Raw genomic sequence first — 25,548 nt, forward strand, 5'->3', positions numbered from 1 at the left:
AAACACCCCTAGATCCTCTCTAGAATGCCCAAAACACCCTCAGCTCCTCTCTAGAATGCCCAAAATACCCTCAGCTGCTGTCCGGAATGCCCAAACCATCCCCAGCTCCTCTCCGGATGCCCAAAGCACCCTCAGCTCCTGTCCCCGTCCCTTTGGAGCCCAGCGAGACCCCGCAGCATCCCCCGGCCGGAGGGTGCTCAGATCCACCCGCAGCCCCGTCCATGGCTCCGGGGTGCAGCAGAGCGGCACAAGCGCTTACCTGGGGCGGGAGGGCTGCGTGGGCATCAGCCGGGGGCCCGCGGGGCCTGGCGGCTGCCGGGGGCCGGGCTGCGAGGCAGCGCTCGCCTGGTGGCTGGCCGAGGGTGGATGTGTGTGCCCAAAGCCACTGCAGCATCTCTGCATTAGGATGTGCTCCTCCCTCTCCTCCCTCCTTGCGTGCGCGCTCCCTCGCTCGCTGCCAACCACCACGCCGCTCCCTGGAGACGGGGAATTGTTGGGGTTTTAATTTATTTATTTATTTTTCTTTCCCTCCCCCCCCTCCTCCTTGCTTTTACCTCGCTTGCCACAGCGCAAGGCGGGCAGGCAGAGCGGCTCGGGCATCATCATCATCATCATCATCGTCGTCGTGATGCATAATTCATCTCGCAGCCTCTCCCGCCTGCTGCGCCCACCGGCAGAGCCCCCTCGGGGCCGGAGCAGGTGTGGGGCCGGGGGGGCTGTGGGGCTTGGAGCCCCTCGCTGTGGGGTGGGAGCAGCCCCAGAGCCCCCCCAGCCCTGTGTGGGTCCAGGTGTGTGCACCTCCCGTGCCTAAATATATCCCCGATTACACAATCGATCCGTAATTACACAATCCGCCCGTGGGTACCCGTGGATTTCTGTGTCTGCCGACAGCCCAGGACGGGATTCGCGCGAGGAAATCGCGGCACGGCCGAATTTTGGGGTGCTCCGGCTGGCCTGGGTGGGGATTCCTCACAGCGACGGAGCGGGGCTGACAGCGTGGTCACCTTTGGGTCACCCTCGGGTTTTTGGGTGTGCCCGAGCCCCCTTGGCCGTGGCTGTGCCCGAGGGGCTCAGGTTTGCCCCGGGGGCTCCCCCAGCGCCTTTCCCGGTGCGATCCCGGCTGCTCTCGGGAGGTTCGTGCCGCGGGAGCCACACGATGGGGAGGCCACAGGGACACCCCGAGGTGTTGGGTGAAGGGTGCCCGTGCTGAGGGGGGCTTCAGGTTGTGGGAACAGAGGGTTTGGGATGCGCCAGGGACCCTCCGGCCCTTCCCGGCTCCTGTTAATGATGTCGGGAGATCAGCGGGCGCCGAGGCTGGCCGCAGGTTAATGGGCTGCAATTAGAGAAAAGTAATTAAGGCATTAGTGTCTCTATTGATTGGCAGAGCTCCCGCGGGCCGGGCGGTGCGCGGGCAGGAGGGGGCCTGAGGGTCGCGTGTGTCGCTTCCCCTCGCCCAGTTTGTCCCAGTTTGTCCCAGTTTGGGGTCCCGGCTGCCAGTTTGGGGGTGAGAAAGGAGGGATGGAGGGATGGAGGGACGGATGGATGGATGGATGGATGGATGGATGGATGGACGGATGGATGGAGGGAAATCCAGGGGAGGAGATGAGCCCTGTCCCAGAGGAGGGAGGGGCACCTGCCCTTTGTCCCCTCCCCTCTGTGCCTCCGCCAGGGTCACCTGTAGGTGACAAGGACAGCGCTGCCCCCTCGGGCGCCAACGCCCCGGGACAGCAGCGACGGCGAGGCCGCTCTGAGGAATCCCTTGGATATTCCCAGCTCCAACAGGGAAAACTCAGCCGTGGGAATGGGGAACAGGCTGGAGCTGCCTCCCGGAGGAGGAGGAGGAGGAGGGAAGCCGGCATCGGCCTGGTCCTGCCCCTCCAGAGGCTGGGGACGGTGCGGTGTCACCGCCGGGCCATCAAAGTGGCACCGAACGCGTCGGGATCGATCCCAAGGTCAGCACGGTCCCGCCGCCGCTCCGGGAGGGATAAAATCCCGACGGGAATGCTGGAAGGAGCCCGTGGAGAGCCCCAGACCTTGGGCTGCGGGAATGGGGAACTGGGGGATTGGAGGAATTCCCGGTGGAATTTCTGCACCAGGAGCCAATGGCAACTCCACGATTTTCCACAATTCCATCCTTCCCTGGGGCACGGACAGAGCGTGGCTGGTGCCTCCATCGCGCCGGGAATGTCTCCATAGGGCAAAAAGTGCTTTTCCCCCTCTCTGCTGTTCCTGGAAATGCTGGGAAAGGGCGGGAGCAGCCCCCGCTGCAGCAGGAAGCACTCAGCCCTTCATCCTCTTAGCCGGGCCCGCCGCAATTACATCTCAATTAACCAAATTACTGCGCCGCTCCCGCTCCTTTCAGCCCCTTCCCCGCCCCGGGGAGCCTCTGCCAGGAGCGCTCCGGAGCCCCGGGCAGGAAGGGCTGGGAGCGAGGGATGGATCCCGCAGGGATGGATCCCGGAGGGATGGATCCCGGCGGGACCCGCGCTTGGCTGCCGGGAATGGGGGGCTGGGGCCAATCCCACATTTTCTGAGCCGTGGGAGCTTCTCCCGCTCTGCTTCCCGAGGGTTTGGGGGCTGGAAATGGGGCTGGAGAGGATCCAGGGCTGTCCCTGAGCGTTCTCCTTTCCTGGCCAGGGAGAGAATTTTGGGAATGCTGAGGACCGGCACAATCCAGGCTCTTGTTCTGGAGAGGATCCAGAGCTGATCCAGCACCCTAAGTATCCTCCATTCCTGGTCAGGTTGGGAATTTTGGGAATGTTGAGGGCTGGCACAATCCAGGCTCTGGTTCTGGAGAGATCCAGAGCTTCGCCTGATCATCCACCTTTCCTGGCCAGGGAGGGAATTTTGGGAATGCTGAGGACCGGCACAATCCAATCTCTGGTTCTGGATGGGATCCAGAATATCCTCCTTTTCTGGTCAATCCTTGGGAATTTTGGGAATGCCAAGGACCAGGCTTTTCTGCTTTTCCCTCTTGGAATTCCACAGGAATGACTCTTGGGCTCAGCATGAGTTTTGAACCATGTTTTATTATGTGTTTAGTGTTTTCTCTATACAAAAAAATCCAGTCTTTTCTTTTTTTTTTTATAGTGATTCAAAAAAAAAAGAAAAAAAAAAAAGAAGATATCTGAGTAGTTTGGCCTTCTCTCATCTCTCATGCAGTTGGTTTAGAAGTCCTTAAATTAAACCCTTTTTTTTTCCTTTCTAGGTCATAAATCTCGCTGGAAACTGAATTTTTACAGCCTCAGCTTTACATTTCTCACTGGAACAGGTGGGGTTAACGCAAAGGTGGTGGTTTCTTCCTCTTCTTTGTTTTTGTTTTATTTTTTTTTGCTTTAAAAAAAAGGCAAATGAATACACAGGATACTTGAGACCAGCCGGGAGGTTGGACAGAGAGGACGGACGGATCACGAGATATTTACAAATTAAATTAAAACAAAACAGTCCCGGTACTTTCTGTTGGATGTGAGAGGGAGGAACGGACATTTAAAATGATATCTTGGAGGGAGGACTCTGGTCTGGGGGTCTGACATGGGATTTTAGGGTTCACATGGGATTTTGGGGATCTGACGTGGGATTTTGGAGTTGACATGGAGTTTTGGGGGTCCGACATGGAATTTTGGGTTGTTGACAAAATTTTGGAGGGTGGACATGGAATTTTGAGGGTTGACATGGGATTTTGGGTGGTTGACATGGAATTTTGGGGGCTGACACAGGATTTTTGGAGTCGACATGGAATTTCAAGGGACTGACACGGACGATTGGGGGTCTGACAGAATTTTGGGGGATTAACACAGAATTTTGGGGACTTGACATAAAATTTGTGTGCCTGACAGAATTTTGGAGGTTTGACGCGGAGTTTAAGGGTTTGACATGGAGTTTTGGAGGTCTGACATAGCGTTTCGGGGCTCAACACGCATTTCAGGTTCTGACGTGGAATCTGGGGGCTGACACAGAATTTTGGGGGTCTGGCACGGGGTTTAGACAGCGCTGAACAACCAAACCCCGATGTGAGGACACGGAGACACAGGCGAGGGGCGCTACTGATGCCGTGGGTGGCGCTGTGAGGACCAGAAAAGCATCGTTATTTTCGTTAATAAAACAGCTTTTAGTGCAAGAAATACGAGGTGTCTCTTTTTTTTGTCTTTTTTTTGGTCCTTTTTTTTTTTTGTGGTTTTTTTTTTTTCCCTTGATAAGGTTTTGTGTTTTTTTTTTTTATTGCTTAACTGAAACCTTGGTTGCTGCAGGAAAGCCTGGGCCGAGGAGGTGACGTCGCAGGTGGCACTGGCGGCTCTGCTGGGACCTGTGCGGTGAGGAGAGGATTTGGGATGTGCCAGGGTGGGCGGTGACGTTGGGATGTGCCAGGAGAAGGTGGCGGCATGGCCAGAGCCAGCGCTGTGGTGGCCCCAGGTGACGCTGCCCAGCTCGGCCCTTCTCCCTCCTGGTGACACTTGGGTTTGGGATCTGCCACCTCCAGGAAGGCAATGCTGGCAGCAGGGACAACATCTCCTGTTGGGTTGGGTTTCTCCAAGCAGGATTTCGGGGTCTGGATGAAAATTCCAGCTTTTCCCGCTGTGTTTTTTTGTGTCTCCAGTTGTGGTGTCACCTCAGGGAGAATGGGAGCAGCCTCCGGATCAGGGAAGCACAGTGATGTCCTCGCATCCCGAATTCCTGTTGCTCCTGTCAGCTGTCCCAGGGCTGGGTGCCAGGGAGGTCCCTGGAGCTGAGATGGAGCCTGGATTCGTCTCCAGGACATGGATGTAGAGTTGGCTTGGAATGTTGAAGGAACAGGACAAACCCACACATTTGGCATTGAGCTCGGCTCCTGAGACTGCTGGAACTGGGGGTCTGGCTCTGGAATTTGGGGTGTGGCTCTGGAATTTGGGGTGTGGCTCTGGAATTTGGGGTGTGGTGCTGGAGTTTTGGGTGTGGCTCTTCCCTTTTTATTTCTGAATGAGAAGTTAAACCCTTGATGAGGAAAGGGCTCTTTCTTCCGGAGAGCTGGAAGTGTTCCCTGCCCCAGAGAGGCTGTGCAGATCCCGGGGAGGGATCGTTGTCCCTGTGGTGGGAATGGGAGCATCCCTGCGAGCCCTGGGAGTCCAGGAATCCCTGGGAGCCACAGGAATCAGGACAGGAGGTGGCCGGGATGTCCCCTCTGGAGAGGGCATGGAGCAGCAGAGCCGCTCCCAGGGAATGGGATCGGGATCAGGGTGGGGAAGATCCCTCAGCAGCACAAATCCTTGTGTGGATTATCCATCCATCCATGGATCCATCCATGGATCCGTCCATCCATGGATCCATCCATCCATCCACAGATCCATCCATCCATAGATCCATCCATGGATCCATCCATGGATCCATCCATCCATTCATCCATGGATCCATCCATCCATCCATCCATCATCCATCCAGGGATCCATCCATCATCCATCCATCCATCATCTATCTATGGATCCATCCCTCCATCCATCTCCTGCTCCAAGGATGCTCCCAGGACACGCTGTGGGTTCATCCCAGCCCTGTCTGGTTTTTTTTGGGAGCTGTGGGGTCACCCTGGGAGTGCTGTGGAAGGTTTGGGGTCAGGGCTTTTCTCTCTGTGCAAACCTTGAACTTTACTCAAAGGAGTAAAAGATGAGAAGCTCAGGATGAGTTTTTAGCCTGAATTTTCCTTGGACTCCAAAACTCCAGGGGGGAGATTTTGAAGAAATGTCAGAATTTTTGCTAAACCTTAGAAACGCTGAGTAACTTTTACACCGAGCTGAGACAGGGCTGTGAGTAATTTACACTGAGTTGTTTGTCCACCTCTGCATCTCCTCCCTCTTCTCAATACTCAAAGTAACCTGGGGAATTTTATGGGGAAATTTGGGATAAGGTTGGGCAGAGTCCAGCTCCTTCCCATTCCTTTTTCCAAAGGGATGCTGAGAGATTTCCTCAGGGATGGGGTGGTTCAGGAATCAGGGTTTTCATGGGAATGGCACATCACGGGTACCCAACATGGACCGGCTTCCAGCAATCCTGGCCTGATTCCTGAAGGTTTAGAGGAGTTTTGTGGTCCCTGTCAGCAGCAGGGACTGGGAGTGCTGGGAAGATCCCAGAGCCAGAGGCTGGATTTGTTTCCCATTCCCATTGCTTGGGCAGGGAGTTGCACAAACTCAGCTGGGAGCTGGGAGTGGTTTGGGAATGGGATTGTCCCCATCCCAGGGGCGGTGTCACCATTGGGAATGGGACTGTCCCCGTCCCATGGGTGCTGTCACCTTTGGGAATGGGATTGTCCCCATCCCAGGGGTGGTGTCACCATTGGGAATGGGATTGTCCCCATCCCAGGGGTGGTGTCACCTTTGGGAATGGGATTGTCCCCATCCCAGGGGTGCTGTCACCTTTGGGAATGGGATTGTCCCCATCCCAGGGGCGGTGTCACCTTTGGGAATGGGATTGTCCCCATCCCAGGGGCGGGGTCACCTTTGGGAATGGGATTGTCCCCGTCCCGGGGGTGCTATCACCTTTGGCCTGGGGGGTGTTTGCCTAAAAGCTGGAAGGGATTCTGGGATTCTGGGATTCTGGGAGTCACTGTCCTGAACGGGCGGCAGGACTGGGACTGGGGCGTGGCTGTGTCCACACTGAGGGTCACAACGGGGCTGTCCCTGCCAGGAGACACGGCTGGAGGGTCCTGGCAGGGGGTGACAGATGAGGGACATCCCTGGGACAGCTCCCCCAGCTCTGTGAGGGGGCTCTGCCTCTTGACCCTGACCTAAACCCCAAAATTCCTTTGCCATTGGTTTCATGGAACAATTCGGGTGGGAAGGGACCTTTTAAGGTCATGAAATCCAACCCCACGAGCTCCATCTTCACCCCACCTTGACCTATCAGAGAAGACGACCAAGATAAATGATAATTATTATTTAAAGGAAGGCATTTGCATTGGATTAATTTGCATCCATCTCTCCTGTCGGCCCGCTCCAGGCTCTTCCTGGGATCCATCGGGATGTGGCAAAGTCCCTCTCCACAATCCGTAGCAGTGGGAGTATCCCTGTCACTGACATGTCTCCAGAGCAGAAAGAATAACTGCGCAAATCCCGTTGCATCCTATCAAAAAAAACCTCCATCCTCCTCCAAAAAAAAAAAAAAAAACCAAAAAACTAAAACTAAACCAAAAGGAAAATCCATCCAAAAATCCATCTTTTCCGAAGGAAACCCAGCCTCTCTCTCTCTCTTTCGCAAAGGTACCTTTGGTTTCAAAAGTGCAGGAAGTGGGAGGATTCACGGGACGCAGTCCGTCAGGAATCCCTGCCTTCTACCCTGATCCGTGCTGGGGGAGCTGGGAACGCTCCCAGGCATCCCATTCCTACTGCTCAGGTGGATCCGAGGCCGTCGGGGGCGCGGAAGCGGAGTGGGAAGAGCATCCTTGGAGTGACTCCCCGGCAAGTCCCAAGCTGTGTAAGGCATGTGAGGGAGCGCTCAGGGGGGGTCGCTGAAATCCTGGGAGTCTCCAGGCGGGATGGGGGGGTCCCACGGTGGCTTGGCTGAGTGCTGGAGGGGGGAAAGGCCACTGTCAGAAAGGAGGAGAAAGTGGGAAAAACAGCGTCCGTCCGGCTCATCCCGGCGCCCGTGGAGGTTTGGGTTCCAGTCCGGTGTTCCTCCCTCGTGGTGTGGCCCTGAATCCTTTAGGGAATCCCCCACCTGATCCCAGGGGTTTTTTCCGTCCTCGCTTGCATTATTTTTTCGTTCATCATTCTGGTCTCCTTGTCCCGTTCTGATCCCGCTCCTGCTCCAGGCCCTCTTTGCTACATTGGATTTATGGAGTTGCCTTGGAAAGAAAGCAGGCGTGGGCTGGGGGGCGGCTCCCCCCAAAATCCCTACAAAGCAAATTTAAACCCAAAAAGGCTTTTCTGCAGTGCTGCCACGCCGGGCTTGGCAGGGGAGAGGCTCTTCCCTGTCCTTCCACAAATCCCAAAAGCTCCTCCACAACCTCCTCTTCTCCTCCCGGGGTGCTCCGGAGCTCAGTGGGAATGGGGGATGAGCTCCCCGTGGGTTTTCCCAGCCTCAGCAAGGACAAATCCTGGAGCTGAGGGAGGTGGTGGGGACCTGCTCTTCCCTGCATAGGTTTTTTCAGGAAGGAGGGTTTTTTGGGAGAGGTTATGGGCAAGGTGCTGCCGTGAGGATGGACGGCTCAATAATCTGGTGTTTCCACCCCAAAATCCACCCCTTTCCTCCTTCCCTGCCTTTGCTCTGCCCAGGCCCCTCTCACCCCTCTTCCCTCCCCAGAATTCTTTTATTTCTTTCCCCCTTCCCCTCTGATCCAGAACCTTCCTGGAAAAATTAAACCCAAAAAGTTGGAGCTCCCTCCTAAAAGAACAAAAAAAAGCCTCTGGGAGCCGAGCCCAACACGGGGCCCTTCCGGACTGAGGCAGCCCCAAAGTGGGGAGCAACCCCAAAACTGGGAAGCAACCCCAAAATGAGGAGCAGCCCCAAACTGAGGAGCAATCCCAAACTGAGGAGCAATCCCAAACTGGGAAGCAACTCCAAAAATGAGGAGCAGCCCCAAAATTAGGAGCACCCCAAAACTGGGGAGCAGCCCCAAACTGGGGAGCAGCTCAAGCATCTCCTCCCCTCCAGCTGCTCCAGCTCCCGCCCTGCGCGTCCTTTGCCATTGGCTCGTTTGCTAAGGATAAATGGCATTGGCAGCCGCCTGGGCTGCCTCGTTGGTTGGAATATTTTTCTTTTTTTTTTTTCCCTTTGTGGTTTTTTTTTTTTTGGTATTTTTTTGCTATTTTTAATTTTTTTCTCTATTTTTTTTTTCTGTTTTGTTTGTTTTTTCAGTCCTCGCTCGGTTCCCGCTCCTGTCGGAGGCAGCGGCGGCGGCGGCTGCCGGCGGAACCCCCGCCCGCTCTGAACCCCTCAGGCTTTGGGTGTTTTTCCCGGCGTTTTTGCTATGCCAAGGAATAAATGGCATTGACGGGGGACGTGGCCTCGGAGCTCTCGTTGCCCTCGGTCTCCTCTTTGTCCTTCTTGACCGTGTACTGGCCGATGAAGGAGCCGTCCTCGTTGAACTGGCCCTCGCCCCCTTCTCCGTAGTCCACCAAGCTGTCGTCGCTCTCCTGCTGCTTTATCGTCCCGTCCAGCGAGGTCTGGCTGTTGGGAAGAGGTTTGTTGTCTTCATCGCTGGCAGCAGAAGACAGACAGACACGGCAAGGGTTGAGAAACGGGGCCGAGAACCTTCCCCCGAGGGATGGAGATCCTAAATCAATCCGCAGCGGGAACGCGGCTCGGCAGAGCCCTAAATAACGGGGACTCATCGGGGTGTCGGGGGCTGTGGGAGCTGAAGGTGGTTGGGATCTCTGAACATCCAATTTTGTGATTTTTTCAGCTCAGAAATCAAATTTCTTAACATCACTTTCCACACCTCAGATTTCTCAAACCTTGATTTCCTCATCTCGATTCCTTTCCCTCAATTCCTTAATCATAATTTCTAAATCTCAATTTATTAACCTCAATTTATTAACCTCAGTTTATTAACCTCAATTTTTTAACCTCAGTTTCTTAACCTTGATTTCTTACTCAGTTTTTTTACTCTCAAATTCTTGCTCTCGGTTTCTTTCCCTCAATTTCTTAACTTTAATTTCTCTCTCTCTCGATTTCTTACTCTCAGTTTCTAAATCTCAAGTTTTTAACCTCAGTTCATTGATCTCAGTTTCTCACTCTTGGTTTCTGAATCTCAATTTCTAAATCTCAGGTTTTCAACCTTGATTTCTTGCCCTAGATTTCTTAACCTCAGTACTCCACCCAACACTTGGATCAATGGGGCTGGATGAACAGCAGGAATGTTTTTCCCTTGGATTCTTTCTCTCTCAGAGTTTTAGCCCCCCTTGCTAACCTGGTTGAGTGGTTTGTTCCCAGATTTCCTTGAGAAAACACAGTTTTTCCTTGGAAAAAAACCACTTTTTTTTTTCTCGGAAAACATTGTTTTACCTTGAAAAAAAATGGAGTTTTTCCTTGAAAAAACAGTTCCCCTTGAAAAATCGCATTTTTTCTTGAAAACAGAGCTTTTCCTTGAAAAAATGCAGTTTTTCCTTGAAAAAATGCAGTTTTTTTCTTGGAAACCACAGTTTTTCCTTGGAAAAAACCACGTGCAATGGGGAGCATTGCGAGGGGACACTTTTAGGATGCCAAGTTTTGTGCAGCTTCCAAAACTCCTGGGAATTTCCCTTTCCCAGTTTATTTCTGGGCATTTTTCCTTGCTCAGTCTGGGTTTTTCTCCTTTTCACTAAAAGCCAAGTCACTTAAAAATCAAGAGTTTGACCCAAAAGAGAAAAATACCACTTTAAAGAATTCCTTTTAACCAAAATCTAACCAGGGAAAAGCTGTTTTCCCTTGGAGGGCCGGGATTGGTATCCCATAAATTGAGATATTTTGGGAAGGATGAGAGTGGATTGCTCTAAATTGATATAAAAATTAATTTTTATATCAGCAGTTCCTTAGTTCATGCAAATTCTATCATGTTCCTGAAGATATCCCTGAAATATTTGTCCTCCCACCTCCATTCCTGTATTTTTCCTGTTGTTTTTGTTTAGCTTGGGATCTGCCAGGCTCGCTCCACTCCATTCCTTTATTTTCCTTAAAATTGGTGAAAATTTAGGGATTTTTTTTTTTTTTTGCACTTTGCTTGGGCTCTTGAGCAGGGCAAGGCATTAATTCTCCCTCATTCCATGGGATTAATTCTCCCTCATTCCATGGGATTCATCAGCTCCCTGAAGCGGGAGAGGAATTCGGGATCCCACCGCGCCTTTCCTTGGATCAGCGCTTTGGGAATTCCATGATAACAAAACCCCAAGTATTTGACACTTCCTATTAACTTGGCATCACAACAAAAAAAAAAATTAATTTGTTAGCTCTGGAAGCAGATTTTTTTTAGGGAAAAGGAGGAATAATTGAGTGAGGAAGCAGGACTGGTTAGAAAGCCCCAAAAACGCGGAGTAGAGAGCGGCAAAACGCAGATCCTCAATTCCCAACGCCCCTTCCCAAACTTTGGGGGGGCAGCTCAAGCCAAATCCGGAGCTGGATCATCCCTAACTGAGGGGCTGCAGCACCGAATTCCCACTGGGAATGCATTCCCAGAGAATTCCTGTTGGTTTTACCTCTCTCCAGGACCGTTTATCCCGTTAGTGCGTTAGGAGGGAGCAGCGGTTTTCCGTCAGCTCCTGATGGGATCTAACCCGGTTAAAATGGATTTCTGGGAGTGCAGCTGAACCAGGTGTTAGTGCCCAGATGGGAACCACGTGGGAAACGCTCTCCTGACTCCCATAAATCATCGGGAAGAAGGGGAGGCTGGAGCCGGAGGGAGGATATTCAGGACTAAGAGTGGGCAGCTGGACAGGATCCAGCAGTTCTGGCTCATGTCCCTTGTCCCCATCCCCTGGGACGCACTTTTTCTTGGAAAACAATAGTTTTTCCTTGAAAAAACACAGTTTTCCCTTGAAAATCCAATTTTCCCTCGAAAATCTACAGGTTTTTTCCTTGAAAAATCCCACGTGCATTCCCCAGTTCAGTCCTGCTCCACCAGGAGGGATCAGCAGCTGGAGCTGGGGGGCCTGGCTGGATTTGGGGGTACACCCAGCCCATGGAGCAACTCCAAGCAGGATCTGAGTCTCCAGAAGCCCCGAGGGCAGCGGGAATTAGAGGGATTTTGTTTAATGTGTTAGGCAGGGATGTGGGAAGGGGGACAGGGGAGTTTTGGCCGTGAAGAAATCAACAGGAGGAAGGAAGGAAGGAAAATAAAATTCCCAAAAAAGCAGAATGTGCCGGACTTCTGGCAGCACGAGGTCCTACCTTTCAAGAGACCTTCACGGTCCATGTGGATAGACCAGGTGAAAAGGAGGAGAAGGAATGGGAATAAAACAGAGAGAAGCAGAAAGAGCCTGATCAGAGAGAGAAATGAGGAGGTTCTGCATTCACAGGGGCAGTGCTACGACCCAAAAAATAAAAAAAAAAAAACAGGAATTGTCGCCTCGTTATACCAAATGGAGCCGGGAGAGCCGTTCCAGGCGGGATCAGCCTCCTTGGAAGCCGTCCCAGCATGGAAAGGGCCATCCAAGAAGGGCTGGGTGGTGTCCAGGGGACAGTGGTGGCTCTGGGGAGCCGCGTGCAGCAGGACAAGGGTGGCTGGGTTCACCCCAGGGTCCTGCTGGGATTCCCTGGAATGGCCCTGTGGATAAACCTGCAACTTCCCAGAGCTTTTCCAGAGCTTTCCTCCCTCACGAGGCTCCCGGGACAGTTCTGTGCCTGCTCAGATGTCCCCTCCTCAAGTGGCACTGCCTGCACTGTGTCACACGTGCCCTTTTCCTGGGAATCCTGACTGGGAATCCAGACCCTAAATCCCCTTCCCTGGCATCCAGGAGTTTCCAGCCGCCTCCCCAGGGGCAGCACGGAACATTTGGTATAATGAGGCACCGGTGCTGGCATGGAGCATTGTCCATGGATAATGGTCCTGGCCTGGGAAGGAGCTTCCCTGCTTGGGAACGCCATTATCCCGGGATTGGAGCAGAGATGTGACGGGATTTTGGGATGAGGAGCACGGAGAGTGGCATGCACGGGGCGCTGGGCACGTGAGGGTGACGAGGGCACAGCAGCCATGCCATGGGGAGGAGGGGGCGGGAGCCGGGATGGGCTCAGTTCCTGCCCTTCCCTGAAATCCTAAATGCTGCCCCTCCCGGAGCCCGGCCCCGCAATCAGCCCCGAGCTCCATCAGCCAGCAGCTCCAGGCTTCACCTTCCCTTCTGCCTCCCAGAGGGAAACCTCCTGGAATTCTCCCAGCAATCCTGGTGTTCCTCAGGAGGAGGGGGCAAAGCTGGGGGGGGGGTTTGGGTTGTAGGATTTATTTTTTATCATTCTTATTAGATTGGGTTTTCCCCCCCCTTTATTTAGTCCATAATACTCCATGGACTCCATCCCAGAGTTTTATTGTCCTCCTTTTATTGTTCTTCCACTGGCTCCTGCCTTTCCCTTGGAAATGTTGGGAATGGGGTTGTCCATAAAAGCCAGAGCTCCAGCTGAGCAGAAGGATAAAGGATTCACCCCAATCCTTCCCCTTGCCCGGAAGGACACGGCCCTTGGATGGTGCCAGGGGATTTCTGCCAGCCATTCCAAGAGTTTGTGTTCCCTTTGGAGTGGGAAGGTGCCTGGCCATGGATTTGCCTCAGGAATGGTGGATGTGATCTCCCTCTGTGGGCTCTGGAAAAGCAGAGCTGGGAAATCCGGGAGTGCTGCCAGAAGCTCGGCCTGTGGGAATCCCTGTGGGAATCCCTGTGGGAATCCCTGTGGGAATGGGGGGTTCAGGCTTCCCACAAACCACCCCACAAATCTGGGAAGCACAAAGCTCTCTTTCCTGCCTGGAATCACCATTTGGGGCCAGGCTCTGTCCTGGTTATGGCTCATTCCCATGCCAGGAGTGCCCCATAAAATCCTGCCTTGGCCCCAAAACCTGCAGCAGGACCAGGCTGGGCTCCTTCCTCCTCTGCCGTTTTCCCTGTCCCAGCCTGGAATCCGAAGGGAGCATCCCAAAAATTCACAGGAGGAGTTTTTGGCCACCCATGGAAGCACTGAGTGGCAGGGAGGGGAGGAAGGTGTTGGCCCTGGGTGTTGTTTAGGACATTTCAGGATATCAGCCTTTCCCTACAACATCCTGCTTGCATTCCATGTTTTTTTGGACTCTGGGGAGCTTCATGAAATTCTCTGGAATAAAAAAAATCCCTCTGAAATGGAGTTTCTGTGCCTCTGATGAAATTAATGCGATCCCTGGTTCTGTTCCATTTCTGTTCCTGATTCATTTATTTCCCCTAAATCCTCTGGCAGAATCCGTTCTTACTCCTTCCCTTCCTGAATCTCAAACCCATTCTTCCCGTGCTGGGAATAACATGGGATTAAAATCAACCCCTGGTTGAAAGGAGGAGGAAAAATTCCCACCGGGTTTTGGCTCCAGCTCAGGTGGAAAAAGGAATTTTAATTCTTTAAAGAATTGGAATTAAAATGTCCCAAATCCCCTCGGCTGCTGGGTGAGCCCTGAAAGCAGAACCTGGATTGCAGAGAGCTGGGAATGCTTGGGAAGCTCCTGTCCCTTCCTGACACATCCCAGGAGTTTTCCTGGAGGGAAAAAGGCTCTGCTGCTCTTTAGGGGTGACATTTGCGTGCAAAGAGCGGGATGGAGCCGGGGCAGTCGGGGAGGCTCTGTCTCAATCCCTGCTGGAGCCCTCAGGGGGTTTTGAGGGATTTTATGGGGCTGGAGCACAGGCAGACCCCAAATCATTCCCCTTTCCTGCTTCCAGGGCTGATCCCTACAGAGTTTGGGGCATTTCTCCCATGGATGTTCCTTTATGGGAAGGACAGGGGCTGAGCTGTGGGGTGAGACTGCAGAAATACCCTCAGGCTGCTACAAAATTCGGGGGTTTGGGGTGGTTTGGGGGGGTTTTGCTTGCCAGAAGTTCTATTAAGGTTGTTCTGCTCCTGGTGGGAGCTGATCCCAGAATCCCAGTTCTGCTCAGCCTGACCCCAATGGAATTTTGGGCATTTCTCCCACGGATCCTCCTTAGGGTGCTCCAGAAATACCCTCAGGCTGCCACAAAGTTTGGGATTTTGGGGTGATTTTTGGGATTTTTTTGTGTCAGACGTTCCATTAATGTTGCTCTGCTCCTGATGGGGGCCTGTCCTGGGGAGCTGATCCCAGAATCCCAGCTCTGCCCAGCCTGATCCCAACAGAACTTAGGACGTTTCTCCTTTAGGATACTCCAGAAATGCCCTCAGGCCAGGCTGCTACGGACTCCGGGTTTTTGGGGTGATTTTGGGGGATTTTATGTGTCAGAAGTTCCGTTAAGGTTGCTTTACTCCCGCTGGGAGCTGTCCAAGGTCCCTGATCCCAGAATCCCAGGAAGAGGAGGTGGAACCCCACAGCCTGGCAGCGCCTGGAGTCGTTTCCTTCGGGAATTACAGCGGGAAGGCGGCAGGAGGAGGAAAGGGGGGGGGGGGGGACACAGGGATCGTTCCGGGGGGGGATCTGTGGCACCACAGGGTGGGGGAGGGGGCTGTGATGGCGGGGGAGGGGCTGATGGGGGGGGGGAGGGGGGGGGGGGTCGGACATTCCATGGGGTCCTACCTGTAGTCGAAGGATCCGTCCTCCACGTTCTTGTCCTCGGGATTGAGGTGCTCGTCCTTGTTGTCCCGCACTGCGAAAGGAGCAGAGCCCCCCCACCCCAGTTAAACCAGTGAGGACTGAAGGGTCTGGGAATGGGGAGGAGCTGGGGAAGGGTCCTGGGGGAGGTCCCTGAGGGGGAGGAGCTCGGAGAGGTGAAAACTGCACCCGGGGAGAGCTCGGAAAGGGTTACAAAGGGGTTACGAAGGGGTTACAAGGGGTTACAAAAGGGTTACAAAGGGGTTACAAAGGGGTTACAAAGGGGTTACAAAGGGGTTGCAAGGGGTTTGTGAAGTGAAAGAAAAGGGTCTGCAAAGGGTTTGTGAGGGGTTTAAAAAGGGTTACAAAGGGATTGCCCTCACCTGGGTATTTCCCAGGACTGGATGATCCCCAAGGATCTTGGACCTGTTTAACCCTCAAGAATGGCCATTCCCACCTCTCACCTGGATATTTCCCAGGACTGGATGATTCCCAAGAACCTTGGACCTGTTTAACCCTCAGGAATGGCCGGTCCAAGCTCTCACCTGGATATTCCCCACCACTGGATGATTCCCAAGAACCTTGGACCTGTTTAACCCTCAGGAATGGCCATTCCAAGCTCTCACCTGGATATTCACCACTGGATGATGCCACACCCGTTTAAGTTTTGGGATTTCCCATTCCCACTTTTACCTGGATATTCCCCACCACTGGATTATGACACACCTGTTAAAGTTTTGGGATTTCCCATTCCAAGCTCTCACCAGGATATTCTCCACAACTGGATGATCCCCAAGGATCTTGGACCTGTTTAACCCTTGGGAATGGCCATTCCAACTCTCACCTGGATATTCTCCACCACTGGATGATGCCACACCCATTTACATTTTGGGATTTCCCATTCCCACTCTCACCAGGATATTCCCCACCACCACTGGATGATCCCCAAGGATCCAGGCCCTGTTTAACCCTTGGGAATGGCCATTCCAAGCTCTCACCTGGGTATTCCCCACCACGGGATGACCCCCAAGAAAACCCAGACCGACTGAAATTCTGGGAACGGCCATTCCCATGCTCACCTGGGTACTTCCCGCCGCGGCTCCTCTTGATGAAGCAGACGATGAGGAGGATGAGCACCAGGAGGGCGATGGCGCACATGAGGCCGATGAACCAGCCCTGCGTGGCGATGTCCACCTGGTTCTTGGTGTAGGCTGCGGGAAAAAAGGGGGAAAATATTCCTAAGGGATGGAGCAAACCGTGCAAGGAATGCAGGAAGAGGAATTCAGGGCGCTGGTTCAGGAATTTTCTTTAGTTTGGGTGCGTCTGGGTGTGTGCTTGAGGTTGCATCGCGGGGATTTGTTGGTTTTTGGTGTTTTTTGGTGGTTTCTTGGTGGTTTTTGGTGCTTTATTGGTGGGTTTTTGTGGGATTTTCTGGTGTTTTCTTGGTGGTTTTTGATGCTTTATTGGTCATTTTTTGGTGGGATTTTGTGGTGTTTTCTTGGTGTTTCTTTGGGGTTTTTGTGGAGTTTTTGGTGGGTTTTGGTGGTTTTTTCACAATGTTTTGGTTGGGTTTGGTGTTTTATTGGTGTTTTTTGATTATTTTTTTCTGGTTTTTGGGTGTATTTTGGTGGGCTTTCGGTATCTTTTTGGTGATGTTTTTTCATGGTTTGTTTTTCCTTTTATGGTGGAAAATAAAATCAGCTTTATCAGGAACCACAAACAGTGAAGGGGCCCAACAGAAAGGAAAATCCGGGAAAAGGGAATTGCAAAAAAAAAAAGGGCAAAGGAAGCTGGAGAAGGAATTTCATGGAATTTGCTGCATCTGCAAAAGGCCCTGGGTGCAGGAAGATCCAAGAGGAACATTCCCAAGTCCTGCTGCCCAGGGATTTTGGGCAGCACCGCTGGATCAGGGAATTGCTGAGTTCTGAGGGTTCATTGGAAGCCTTGAACTGGGATGAACTGGGATGAACTGGGATGAACTGGTGTCCCTGCAGAGGTGACAGAGGTGGCTCTTCTGCCACCACCACCCAGCTCCTGCTGCTTCTGGTGGTGACCAAGGGTCTCAGGGCTGGGAGGGCCTGGTGGAAGCCCCCCAAGATCTGGGAACAGGTGGGAATTCCTTGGAATGCCACGGATCCAACCCTGGTGCCCAGGGATTTTGGGCAGCCCCAGTGGATCAGGGAATCGCTGAGCCCAGGGGGGTCATTGGCAACCTTGAACTGGGATGAACTGGGATGAACTGGGATGAACTGGAGCACAGAGGGCTCTGATAGCTCCGAGTGTTTTCTCCTGGAGCAAATTCCCGCTTCCAGCGCCTTCCCAAGGCTCCTGCCTGTTTATAGGATTAATTCCAAGCCCGTTCCCATCCTCCAGGCTCCTGTGTCCTCCCTGCCATTCCCTGACTCCCGGCTCGCGGCTCTCCCACACGGTCAGACAGACAAATCCATGGCCTAAAAATAGCTCCAAAGCTGCCTTTTCCAGCCTCTCCTTGGAATTCAGCGAGGCAGAGGAGAAAATAACCTTCAGCAGGGCGGAGGGGCTGGGTTTATCCAAGCTGAGGGAAAACTGAGGCGTTCCCCGTGGGAATGTGGGAGAACCAGGGTGGCTGGGATGGGGTTGGGAATGGAGATGGGCAGGAGATCCTGAAAATTCCTGAAAACCCGGTGAGGAAAAAGAGGGATAAAGAAAGCAGGGAGCAGCCCTCCCTTAATGTGTTCAGAGAGGAAGGATCTTGGAAGAGAGGCAGCAAAGGGAAAAATGGGTTGGATTGGGAAAAATTCCAAACCCACAAAATTCCGGGGATCAAACTGTGCTTGTTCCATTGGAATTGAGGCCAAGAGGAGAAGCGCTTTCCTGGGGATGAAATGCAGGGAATTGCAGGTGAACCATGACAAGGAAATTCAGATTAAAGAGGAGAATGACATGAAGGAGAATCTCTGGTCAGGAGGTGATGCTGAACCCGGAATGTTTTGTGGATTTTTGGGCAGCACTGAGAGGGGAAGGAGCTGCCTGATGGTTCCTCTGACTCCAACACTGTCAAATCCCACATTTCCTCAATCCCAGCCTGAATCCCGGAATCCTCAAGGATGTGCATTTAGATGGGGAGAATGAGCTGATGACAAAGAAATGGATTCAAAAATCCGAGTGCCGGGGAAGGGAAGGGGAAGGAAGCTCTGCTGGAAAGCTTGGAGAGGGAAAAATTCCATGAACGGCGATGGGACGGGATTTTTCCAGGGAGAAACAAGGAGGTCTTCAAAATACGAAATTCCAGAGAAGCCTGAGAGGTGGGATGGGGGCTGGAGCTGGGTTTGGAAAGGAGGATTTTAAACCCCAAGTCCCAAGGAGATCTCACAGGAGGATGGGGGCATAAAAAGGGTGATAAATCCATCCTTGCTAAAAAAGGGGGATAAATCCATCCTTCCCAAAAAAGAGGGGATAAATCCATCCTTCCCAAAAAAGGGGGGGATAAATCCACCCTTCCTAAAAAAGGGGGGGATAAATCCACCCTTCCCAAAAAAGCAACACTTGAGGACCAAATCAAAGTCCCTGCAAAGGTGGATTTGGAGTAAACGAGGGACTGTCAGGAAGGAAGGTTTGAAGCCCGTGGCTGTCCCAGGGGATTTTGTGATTTTGCTTTAAGGTGAGGCCAACCTCGAGGGAAAATGGAAAGCAGCTGCAGAATATGACAGGTCCTGATTGGAATTGCAGCTGCAGAGCCTTTTTAAAAAATAATTAATGATAATTTCGTGGCAGAATATTCGTTAGCTCAGAGTCATCATTGACGTGTCAGGAGCAGAGCTCAGCTCCACCGAGTTTTTCCCTGGATTGCAAAAGAGATCTTTGGGTGTGAAAAGTCCCCTCTGGCTCCAGCCCTGTGTGATCCTATTCCCAGAATCTCAGGATCACTGAGGCTGGAAAATCCCTGTGGGATCATCGAGTCCCAGCTGTGCCCGATCCCCACCCTGAGCACTCAGTGCCACCTCCAGGGATGGGCGCTCCAAACCCCCCTGGGCAGCCCCTTCCAGCCCTTCCCATGAGGAAATTCCTGCTGCTGTCCAACCTGAGCCTCCCCAGCCCAGCCTGAGGCCGTTCCCTCTCCTCCTGTCCCTGTTCCCTGGGACAAGATCCCAAATCCCCCCCGGCTGTCCCCTCCTGGCAGGGAGTTGTGCAGAGCCAGAAATTCCCCCTGAGCCTCCTTTGCTCCAGGCTGAGCCCCTGCCCAGCTCCCTCAGGACTCTCCAAACCCTGCCCAGCTCCCTCAGGACTCTCCAAACCCTTCCCAGTTCCAAACCCTTCCCTGGACACTCTTCCCAGTGTTTGGACAAGCTAAGAAACCCATTTATTTATTTCTCTATTTAAAATTTAGCAGCCCTCCTTCTCTGCTCCGCTATTTTTGTCATTTCCAAGTGCCCTTTGCTCCTGGGAGGAATTTTTTTTTGGCTTAATGAGCTGCCAGTTAATCAGGAATGAAATCAGAGCTCAGCCTCCTGCAGGGGAATATTTCTTATTTATCTGCCCTCAGCCTGAAGAAACCTTTGGAACAATGATTTACAAGATACGAAAAAAAATAAAAAAACCCCAAAAACCCCTAAAACTGCTCGGTTCCTTTTTATCCAAAGCATTCCCAATGCCACAGGATTGTCAACAGGGGTCTGGCACTTGTGTCAGCAGCATCCAGCCAGGAGAGAAATGGATGTGGAGCGTTTATTCCTGCAGGGAAGGCGACAGCTCCGTGCATCCCACCGGGCTCAGGTCAGCACCAGCCTCAATCCCGGGGATAAAGGTGGCTCCATCCCTTATTCTCCATGAAAATATCAGTAGGAACCTCTCAATTATGGAAAATATATGCAGAGTCTTCCCAGCAGGAATTGGCCAAGGATATTGTGCCTTTTTTTTGCTGTTTTTTTAATGATGCCCGGCCACTTGCTGTCACCTCATCACCCCACGGATCCCAAATGGGGGGGAAAGCAGGGGAGGAAGGAAAAGAGGCGGGTCCAGGTTGGGATTGGTTTTCCAGAGGGATAAAATGGTTATTCAGAGGGATAAAATTGTTATCCATAGGGATAACTCCCATGGGAGGGAGGGAGCTGACGGAGATTTTGGACTGAGGGAAAGATCTGGAAAGAGAAACAAAATTGGGGATTTAACTCAAAACTGGGGCTGTGCTGGGAGGGATCTGGGTCCAAAATCAGCTCTAATGGGACCAGAATATTCCAGGGGCTGCTGTGCCATGGATTTGCTCAGTCCTGGAGCAGTCTGGGGACAGTTTGGGATATCAGCATTGAGCAGGGTTGGACACTCCAGAACCACCTGGATGTGGCACCTGGGGACATGGTGGCCTTGGCAGTGCCAGGGAATGGTGGGATTCGATGGTGGCAGAGGCTTTTCCAATGTTAATTCCATGGAACACCAGCAGCCACTGGGAGTTACCTGGTGATATTCCAGATTTTCTGACCATTTTGGCTGCGCACAGGGGGTGTGGGGAGCTCTGCTCCCCAATTCCCATAGCCCTGTCTCTTTGAGATTCCCATTTTCCTTCTGCCATTCCTGGCAGGGCCTGGAAATTGCCAGAGCTTCCCGTCCCACAGCTGGAGCCGAGCAAAACCATTTTAATTCCTTGGAAATCTCTACCTCTACCTACGACACTCTCAGGGAGGCTGCTGCAGTATTTCCTGCTCCGTGGAATTCCAGCAGAGTGGAATTGACAGGAGCTGTGCGCAGATCCCTTAGGAAAAGCCCTGGGCGGATACAAAGGGATTTAGGGATTTTGGATTTACTGGGAATCCTCGGGAGGGAGCGGCAGAGTTTTACACACACACAAAGATCCTGTGGGACAAAGGAGGGAGTGTCTGGAGCCGGGTGGGAAATGGGGGAATCCACAACCAGGAAAATGCGGAAACCACACGGAGACAAAGCCTGGAAAATTCCACACAAAGTGCCAGAGGAAACGTCCTAGGAGTATGGAAATCTCTAGGGACACTCCTGTGCCAACACCACATTCCCACTCCCACTGCGTCCCATCAGTGACACCTCACTGTCCCCCAGAGTCCCAATGGGCACCAAGGGGCCGCAAGCAGAGGCTGTGACAACGTGAATGCGCTCTCCTCCCTTTCCTTCATTCCAAGGAATCCCCATCCCAAGGATCCCCAGACAAAGGAATCCTCATCCAAAGGATCCCCATGACGAGGGATCCCCATCCGAAGCATCCCCATCCAAAAGATCCCCATCCAGATGATCCCCATCCAGAGGATCGCCATCATGAGGGATCCCCATTCAAAGGGATCCCCATCCAAAGGAATCTCCGTCCCTTCCTGGGATACTCATCCTCCATGCAATGCCAAGCAATCCCTGAGTTGAGGGCGGTGGGATGAGGGATTTCCATGCAGCCATGGCCAAAGCACCATGGGGATGGCGGGGCCATGCCGGGGCCATGCTGGGGACACGCTGGGGACACTCTGGGGACACGCGGCCGACGCCTGTCTCACCTGAGCTGGTGGTAAAGGTAATGTACGAGTGCTCGCTGGGGTGGGACCATATGGGGAACACCCACAGCTTGTACATCATCCCCGGCGTCAGATCCGCCAGCTGCACCGAGGACGGGCCCTGAGCCTTAACGGGGATTGATTTCTCTGTCTTGTTACCTGGGGAACAGAAACCGCACATCAAACCCCGCCCGGACACCCCGCGGGGACACCGGGGACACTGCGGCCCAGGCGCGGGGCTGGCCCTGGGGCTGGCCAGGAGTGACACGGCTCCCGGGGCAGGGAGCTGCTGCTTGGGGTCGGTACTGACGCAAGGAGCTGCTGGTTTGGGGGTCACTACCCTGGGGACAAGGAACTGCTGGTTTGGGGTCGGTACTGACACAAGGAGCTGCTGGTTTGGGGTCATTTCCTGAGCCAAGGAGCTGCTGGTTTGGGGTCAGTATTGAGACAAGGAACTTCTGGCTTGGGGTCATTTCCCAAGCCAAGGAACGTCTGGTTTGAGGTTGATGCCAAAGCCAAGGAGCTGCTGGTTTGGGGTCACTACCCTGGGGACAAGGAGCTGCTGGTTTGGGGTAATTTCCTGAGCCAGGGAACTGCTGGTTTGGGGTTGTGATATTGCAGGCAAGGTGCTGTGAAATCCCTGGGATTGAGTGGGAATAATGTGGCCCTGGGGACAAGGTGCTGCTGATTTGGGGTCATTATTCTGGGGACAAGGAGCTGCTGACTTGGGATCTTTCCCTGAGCCAAGGAACTGCTGGTTTGGGGTCACTGCCCTGGAGACAAGGAGCTGCTGGGGTCGTTACCCACTGAGAATTGTGGCTTTGAGGTTTTGTTCCTTCAAACGCCACCAAAAAAAGGGGTGGACTACCACAGCTGTCCAGAAAGGGCTGAAATCTTCAATATTTCCTCCCTCAGCCAAATTCTGGAGAGAGAATCCCAAGGGATTGATGCTGCTGCATGGATTCAGCACCTGGGCTTGCTCCTTGTGCTTCCCAGTGACTGGGAAAATACAGGGGTGGGTTGGGAGCTGGGATATTTGGGATTTAGGGCCTGGCAAGCTCATGCATATCCTGAAATATGGGAATTTTGGAGGCCAGGCACTGCTTTGCACAGGGAATTGTTTCAAGGACAATTCAAGGTCATCTCCTAAGGGAAGCTGGAATGGCAGGAGGGGTTCCTGCCTGGAATTACAATTTTCAGGGATTCCAGACACCAGCACAGCAGCGGACGCGAGGGCTGGGAAATAAACTCAGGGATGAGCAGCAGCCGGCACTGCCTCTCCAGAAACCCCAAACCAACCAACAAGACAAAAAACCTCTCCCTAAACCGGCACCAAGCCCAGAGACCCCGGCTCTGCTTCCAGCCCGGGACGGAGCCGTACAACGCTAAGGAGCACCGAGGAGGAGGTTTGGGATCTTAGAGGATTCTGCCAACTCCAGGTTCAGGAATCCCGTCTTCCAAATTCCCATCAATTTCATTTTCCTCCCTGTTTTCCCCATCTCCTCCCACTGACCTCGACATTCCCAAAGATCATCAAACCCCACAGCCGTCGGCGCACGGAGAGGGAACCCCTGGAGAACCACCTCTGATCCACCCCAACCGCCACAACCACCGTGTTTTTCCCCCCTCTGGGTTTGTTTTTTTTTTTTCCAAGCTGGCCATGGAATCATGGAATTAAATCCAAGGAAAGGGCGGGAGCTGGCAGGATCTCTAAGGGCAGAGCCACCCCGTAGAGTCCCCACGCGATCTGATGCTTACTGGTGATATACTTAACCACAAAGTCAGTTCCTGCCGAGAAATTGTGGCTCCAGGTGATGTTTGCCCAGTTACTGTTTGCCATGGCTCTGATGTCCCATATGGACGATCCATTGGCGGCTGGGGGACAGGTTAGAACACGAGTTAGTCTTTAGTGGGGTTAGGCCAGGCTCAGAGGTCAAAGCTGGTGAAAATCTCGAAAACCTGACAGAAACCCTACAAAAACCCTACAAAACCTCAAAAAACCGTAACAAAATGGTAGAAAAGCCTTATAAAGCCTCAAAAAACCATTAAGAAACTGTCCCGAAACCTTGTAAAACCTCAAAAATTTAAAAAACTGTACAAAAACTGTATAAAATGTCATAAAAACACATAAGCATCATAAAAACTTCACAAAAAGCTTCGAAAGCCCTACAAACACCTTACAAAAGATGTCACAAAATCCTTACAAAAACCTCACAAATCCTTACGAAATTAATAAAAAAGACCTTACAAAAACATTGTGAAACCTCATGAAAACACACAAGCATCGTAAAAACCTTTAAAAACCTTACAAAATCCTCACAAAAACCTTACAGAAGCCCCGCAAAAATCATAAAAACTTGTAAAAACTTTACAAAAGCCTTTCAAAATCCTCACAAAATCCTTACAAAAACCTTTCAGAACCCTTTCAAAATCATGACATGAACCTGAAGCGAACACTTTGGTCTCAGCCTAAGCACGAACAAACCTCAGCCTAAGGCTGGATCGATTCTTCCCAGGGTTCCCAACATTTTTAGGGAATTTTCGTGGGCGTTTAAACCCAGCAGCACTCGGCTCATCCTGGGATTCCTCCCGGGCACATCCCCGAGGATCTGGGCCAGCGGGGAAACCTCATCTGGGAATCCCTGCGTGGGTGAGCACGGACCCAGTGCTGGGAGTGGCAGGGAATTGTCACCTCCCCACGGCCCCAGCAGGACAATGAGGCCGCTCGTGTGTGGGGTTGAGGTTAAGGGGTCTCGATGTTGCTCGGGATGAGTCCTGTCCCTACAGAAGTGGGAGCCAAGCCCACACTTCAGCGGGGCTTTAAGGGACAGCAGAGAAGTGACACCTTGGGGTTTTGCTGTCATTTTTCCTCGAGGTGTTTCAGTGTTTTGATGCCATAAATCTGGGATTGACAGCCACAATCCCAAGGGAAAAGTCAATTTTGGGGTTTTTAGGGCACTGCAAGGACCTGGTGCTGTGGGGTGACCTGGAATCCCTGAAATCCCAGCCTGGCTTGGATGGGGGACACTGGAGGGTCCTCATTTCCTCCTGTCCTCTTTCCCTGCTCTGCACTCTGCAAATCTCCCCTGCAGAAAGTCTTGGTGGCTTTAAAGCATTTTAAATGGATTTTATGCAAAAATATAGAGAAATGGCTTTGAACTCAGTCATGGAATCATCCCAGACTCATTTGAGCAGGAAGGGACCCTAAAACTCTTCTCATTCCACCCCCAATCCACATTTTCCACTATCCCAGGCTGCTCCAAACCCCCACCCAAGTTTTTAATGCAGATTTCATTCCCTTTTTAGCTCAATTTATTTTTTTAACAACCCTAATTACTTATAAACCGTCAATTCCGTTATCCTGGCATTTCAGCCCCTGATAAATCCTTCCAGATTTATCCCTTGAACACATCCAGGAGGGAAGATTTCCCCACCAGAGCCGAGTTTGTTTCTCCTGATGGTGCGAGAAGACCCGGGGAGCGCCTGGCGCAGGGAAGGTGCTGAACTCCCACCCTTCCCCGCGATTCCCGCGGGCTCCGGCAGCGCAGGGAGCAGCGGGATAAACCCAAGGACTCGGATAAATCCTGACAGGTCTCCGTGCTCACGAGCTGAGGTGCTAAATCCGAGCTGACATCTCCTGCAGCAGAACCAGAACCCGTTTGTAACAGCCCTGAGCACCACCACATCGCACTTTGGGGGGAATTTGGTAGGGTTTTCAAACCCAAACCGCATCCGGCATCACCACACCCCCAGCGGGGCTGGGCTGTTCCCTGGCGGCCTGGAACTCTCCAAATTCCCACTCGTACTCCCGGATTCCACAGCATCCTCCAAGTTCTTATTTATAGACCCAGATTCCACAGAGCCCTCCGAATTCCAACTTGATTCCAGATTCCACAGAACCCTCCAAATTCT

General features: G+C 52.6%; 2 protein-coding genes across 20 annotated transcripts in view; both read right to left on the minus strand.

Annotated features, from left to right (window-relative positions):
- The window catches only part of CNTN2 (contactin 2), a 29,499-nt gene extending 29,080 nt beyond the window's left edge, over positions 1-419 (minus strand). For all 3 annotated transcript variants that reach the window (XR_011682912.1, XR_011682911.1, XM_071450491.1), the window contains exon 1: positions 260-419. The gene's annotated coding sequence lies outside the window, so the exon portion shown is untranslated. The remainder of the gene's footprint in view (positions 1-259) is intronic.
- Positions 420-3,009: 2,590 nt separating this feature from the next.
- NFASC (neurofascin) overlaps positions 3,010-25,548 on the minus strand; it is an 84,567-nt gene continuing 62,028 nt past the window's right edge. For 9 of the 17 annotated variants that reach the window (XM_071450485.1, XM_071450484.1, XM_071450483.1 and 6 more), the window contains 3 exons: positions 16,234-16,365; positions 15,140-15,209; positions 3,010-9,159 (listed from right to left, as the gene is read on the minus strand). In XM_071450485.1, coding sequence (XP_071306586.1) covers positions 8,928-9,159; positions 15,140-15,209; positions 16,234-16,365 — 434 coding nt within the window. In that variant the 3' untranslated portion in view covers positions 3,010-8,927. Of the gene's footprint in view, positions 9,160-15,139; positions 15,210-16,233; positions 16,366-21,639; positions 21,796-23,394; positions 23,512-25,548 lie in introns of those variants that run through there. The other 8 variants (XM_071450475.1, XM_071450477.1, XM_071450476.1 and 5 more) reach the window with 2 other exon arrangements.

This window comes from Agelaius tricolor, unplaced genomic scaffold (assembly GCF_023055355.1).
Source record: "Agelaius tricolor isolate 1412-34295 unplaced genomic scaffold, bAgeTri1.0.p SCAF_30, whole genome shotgun sequence".
Lineage (NCBI taxonomy): Eukaryota > Metazoa > Chordata > Aves > Passeriformes > Icteridae > Agelaius > Agelaius tricolor.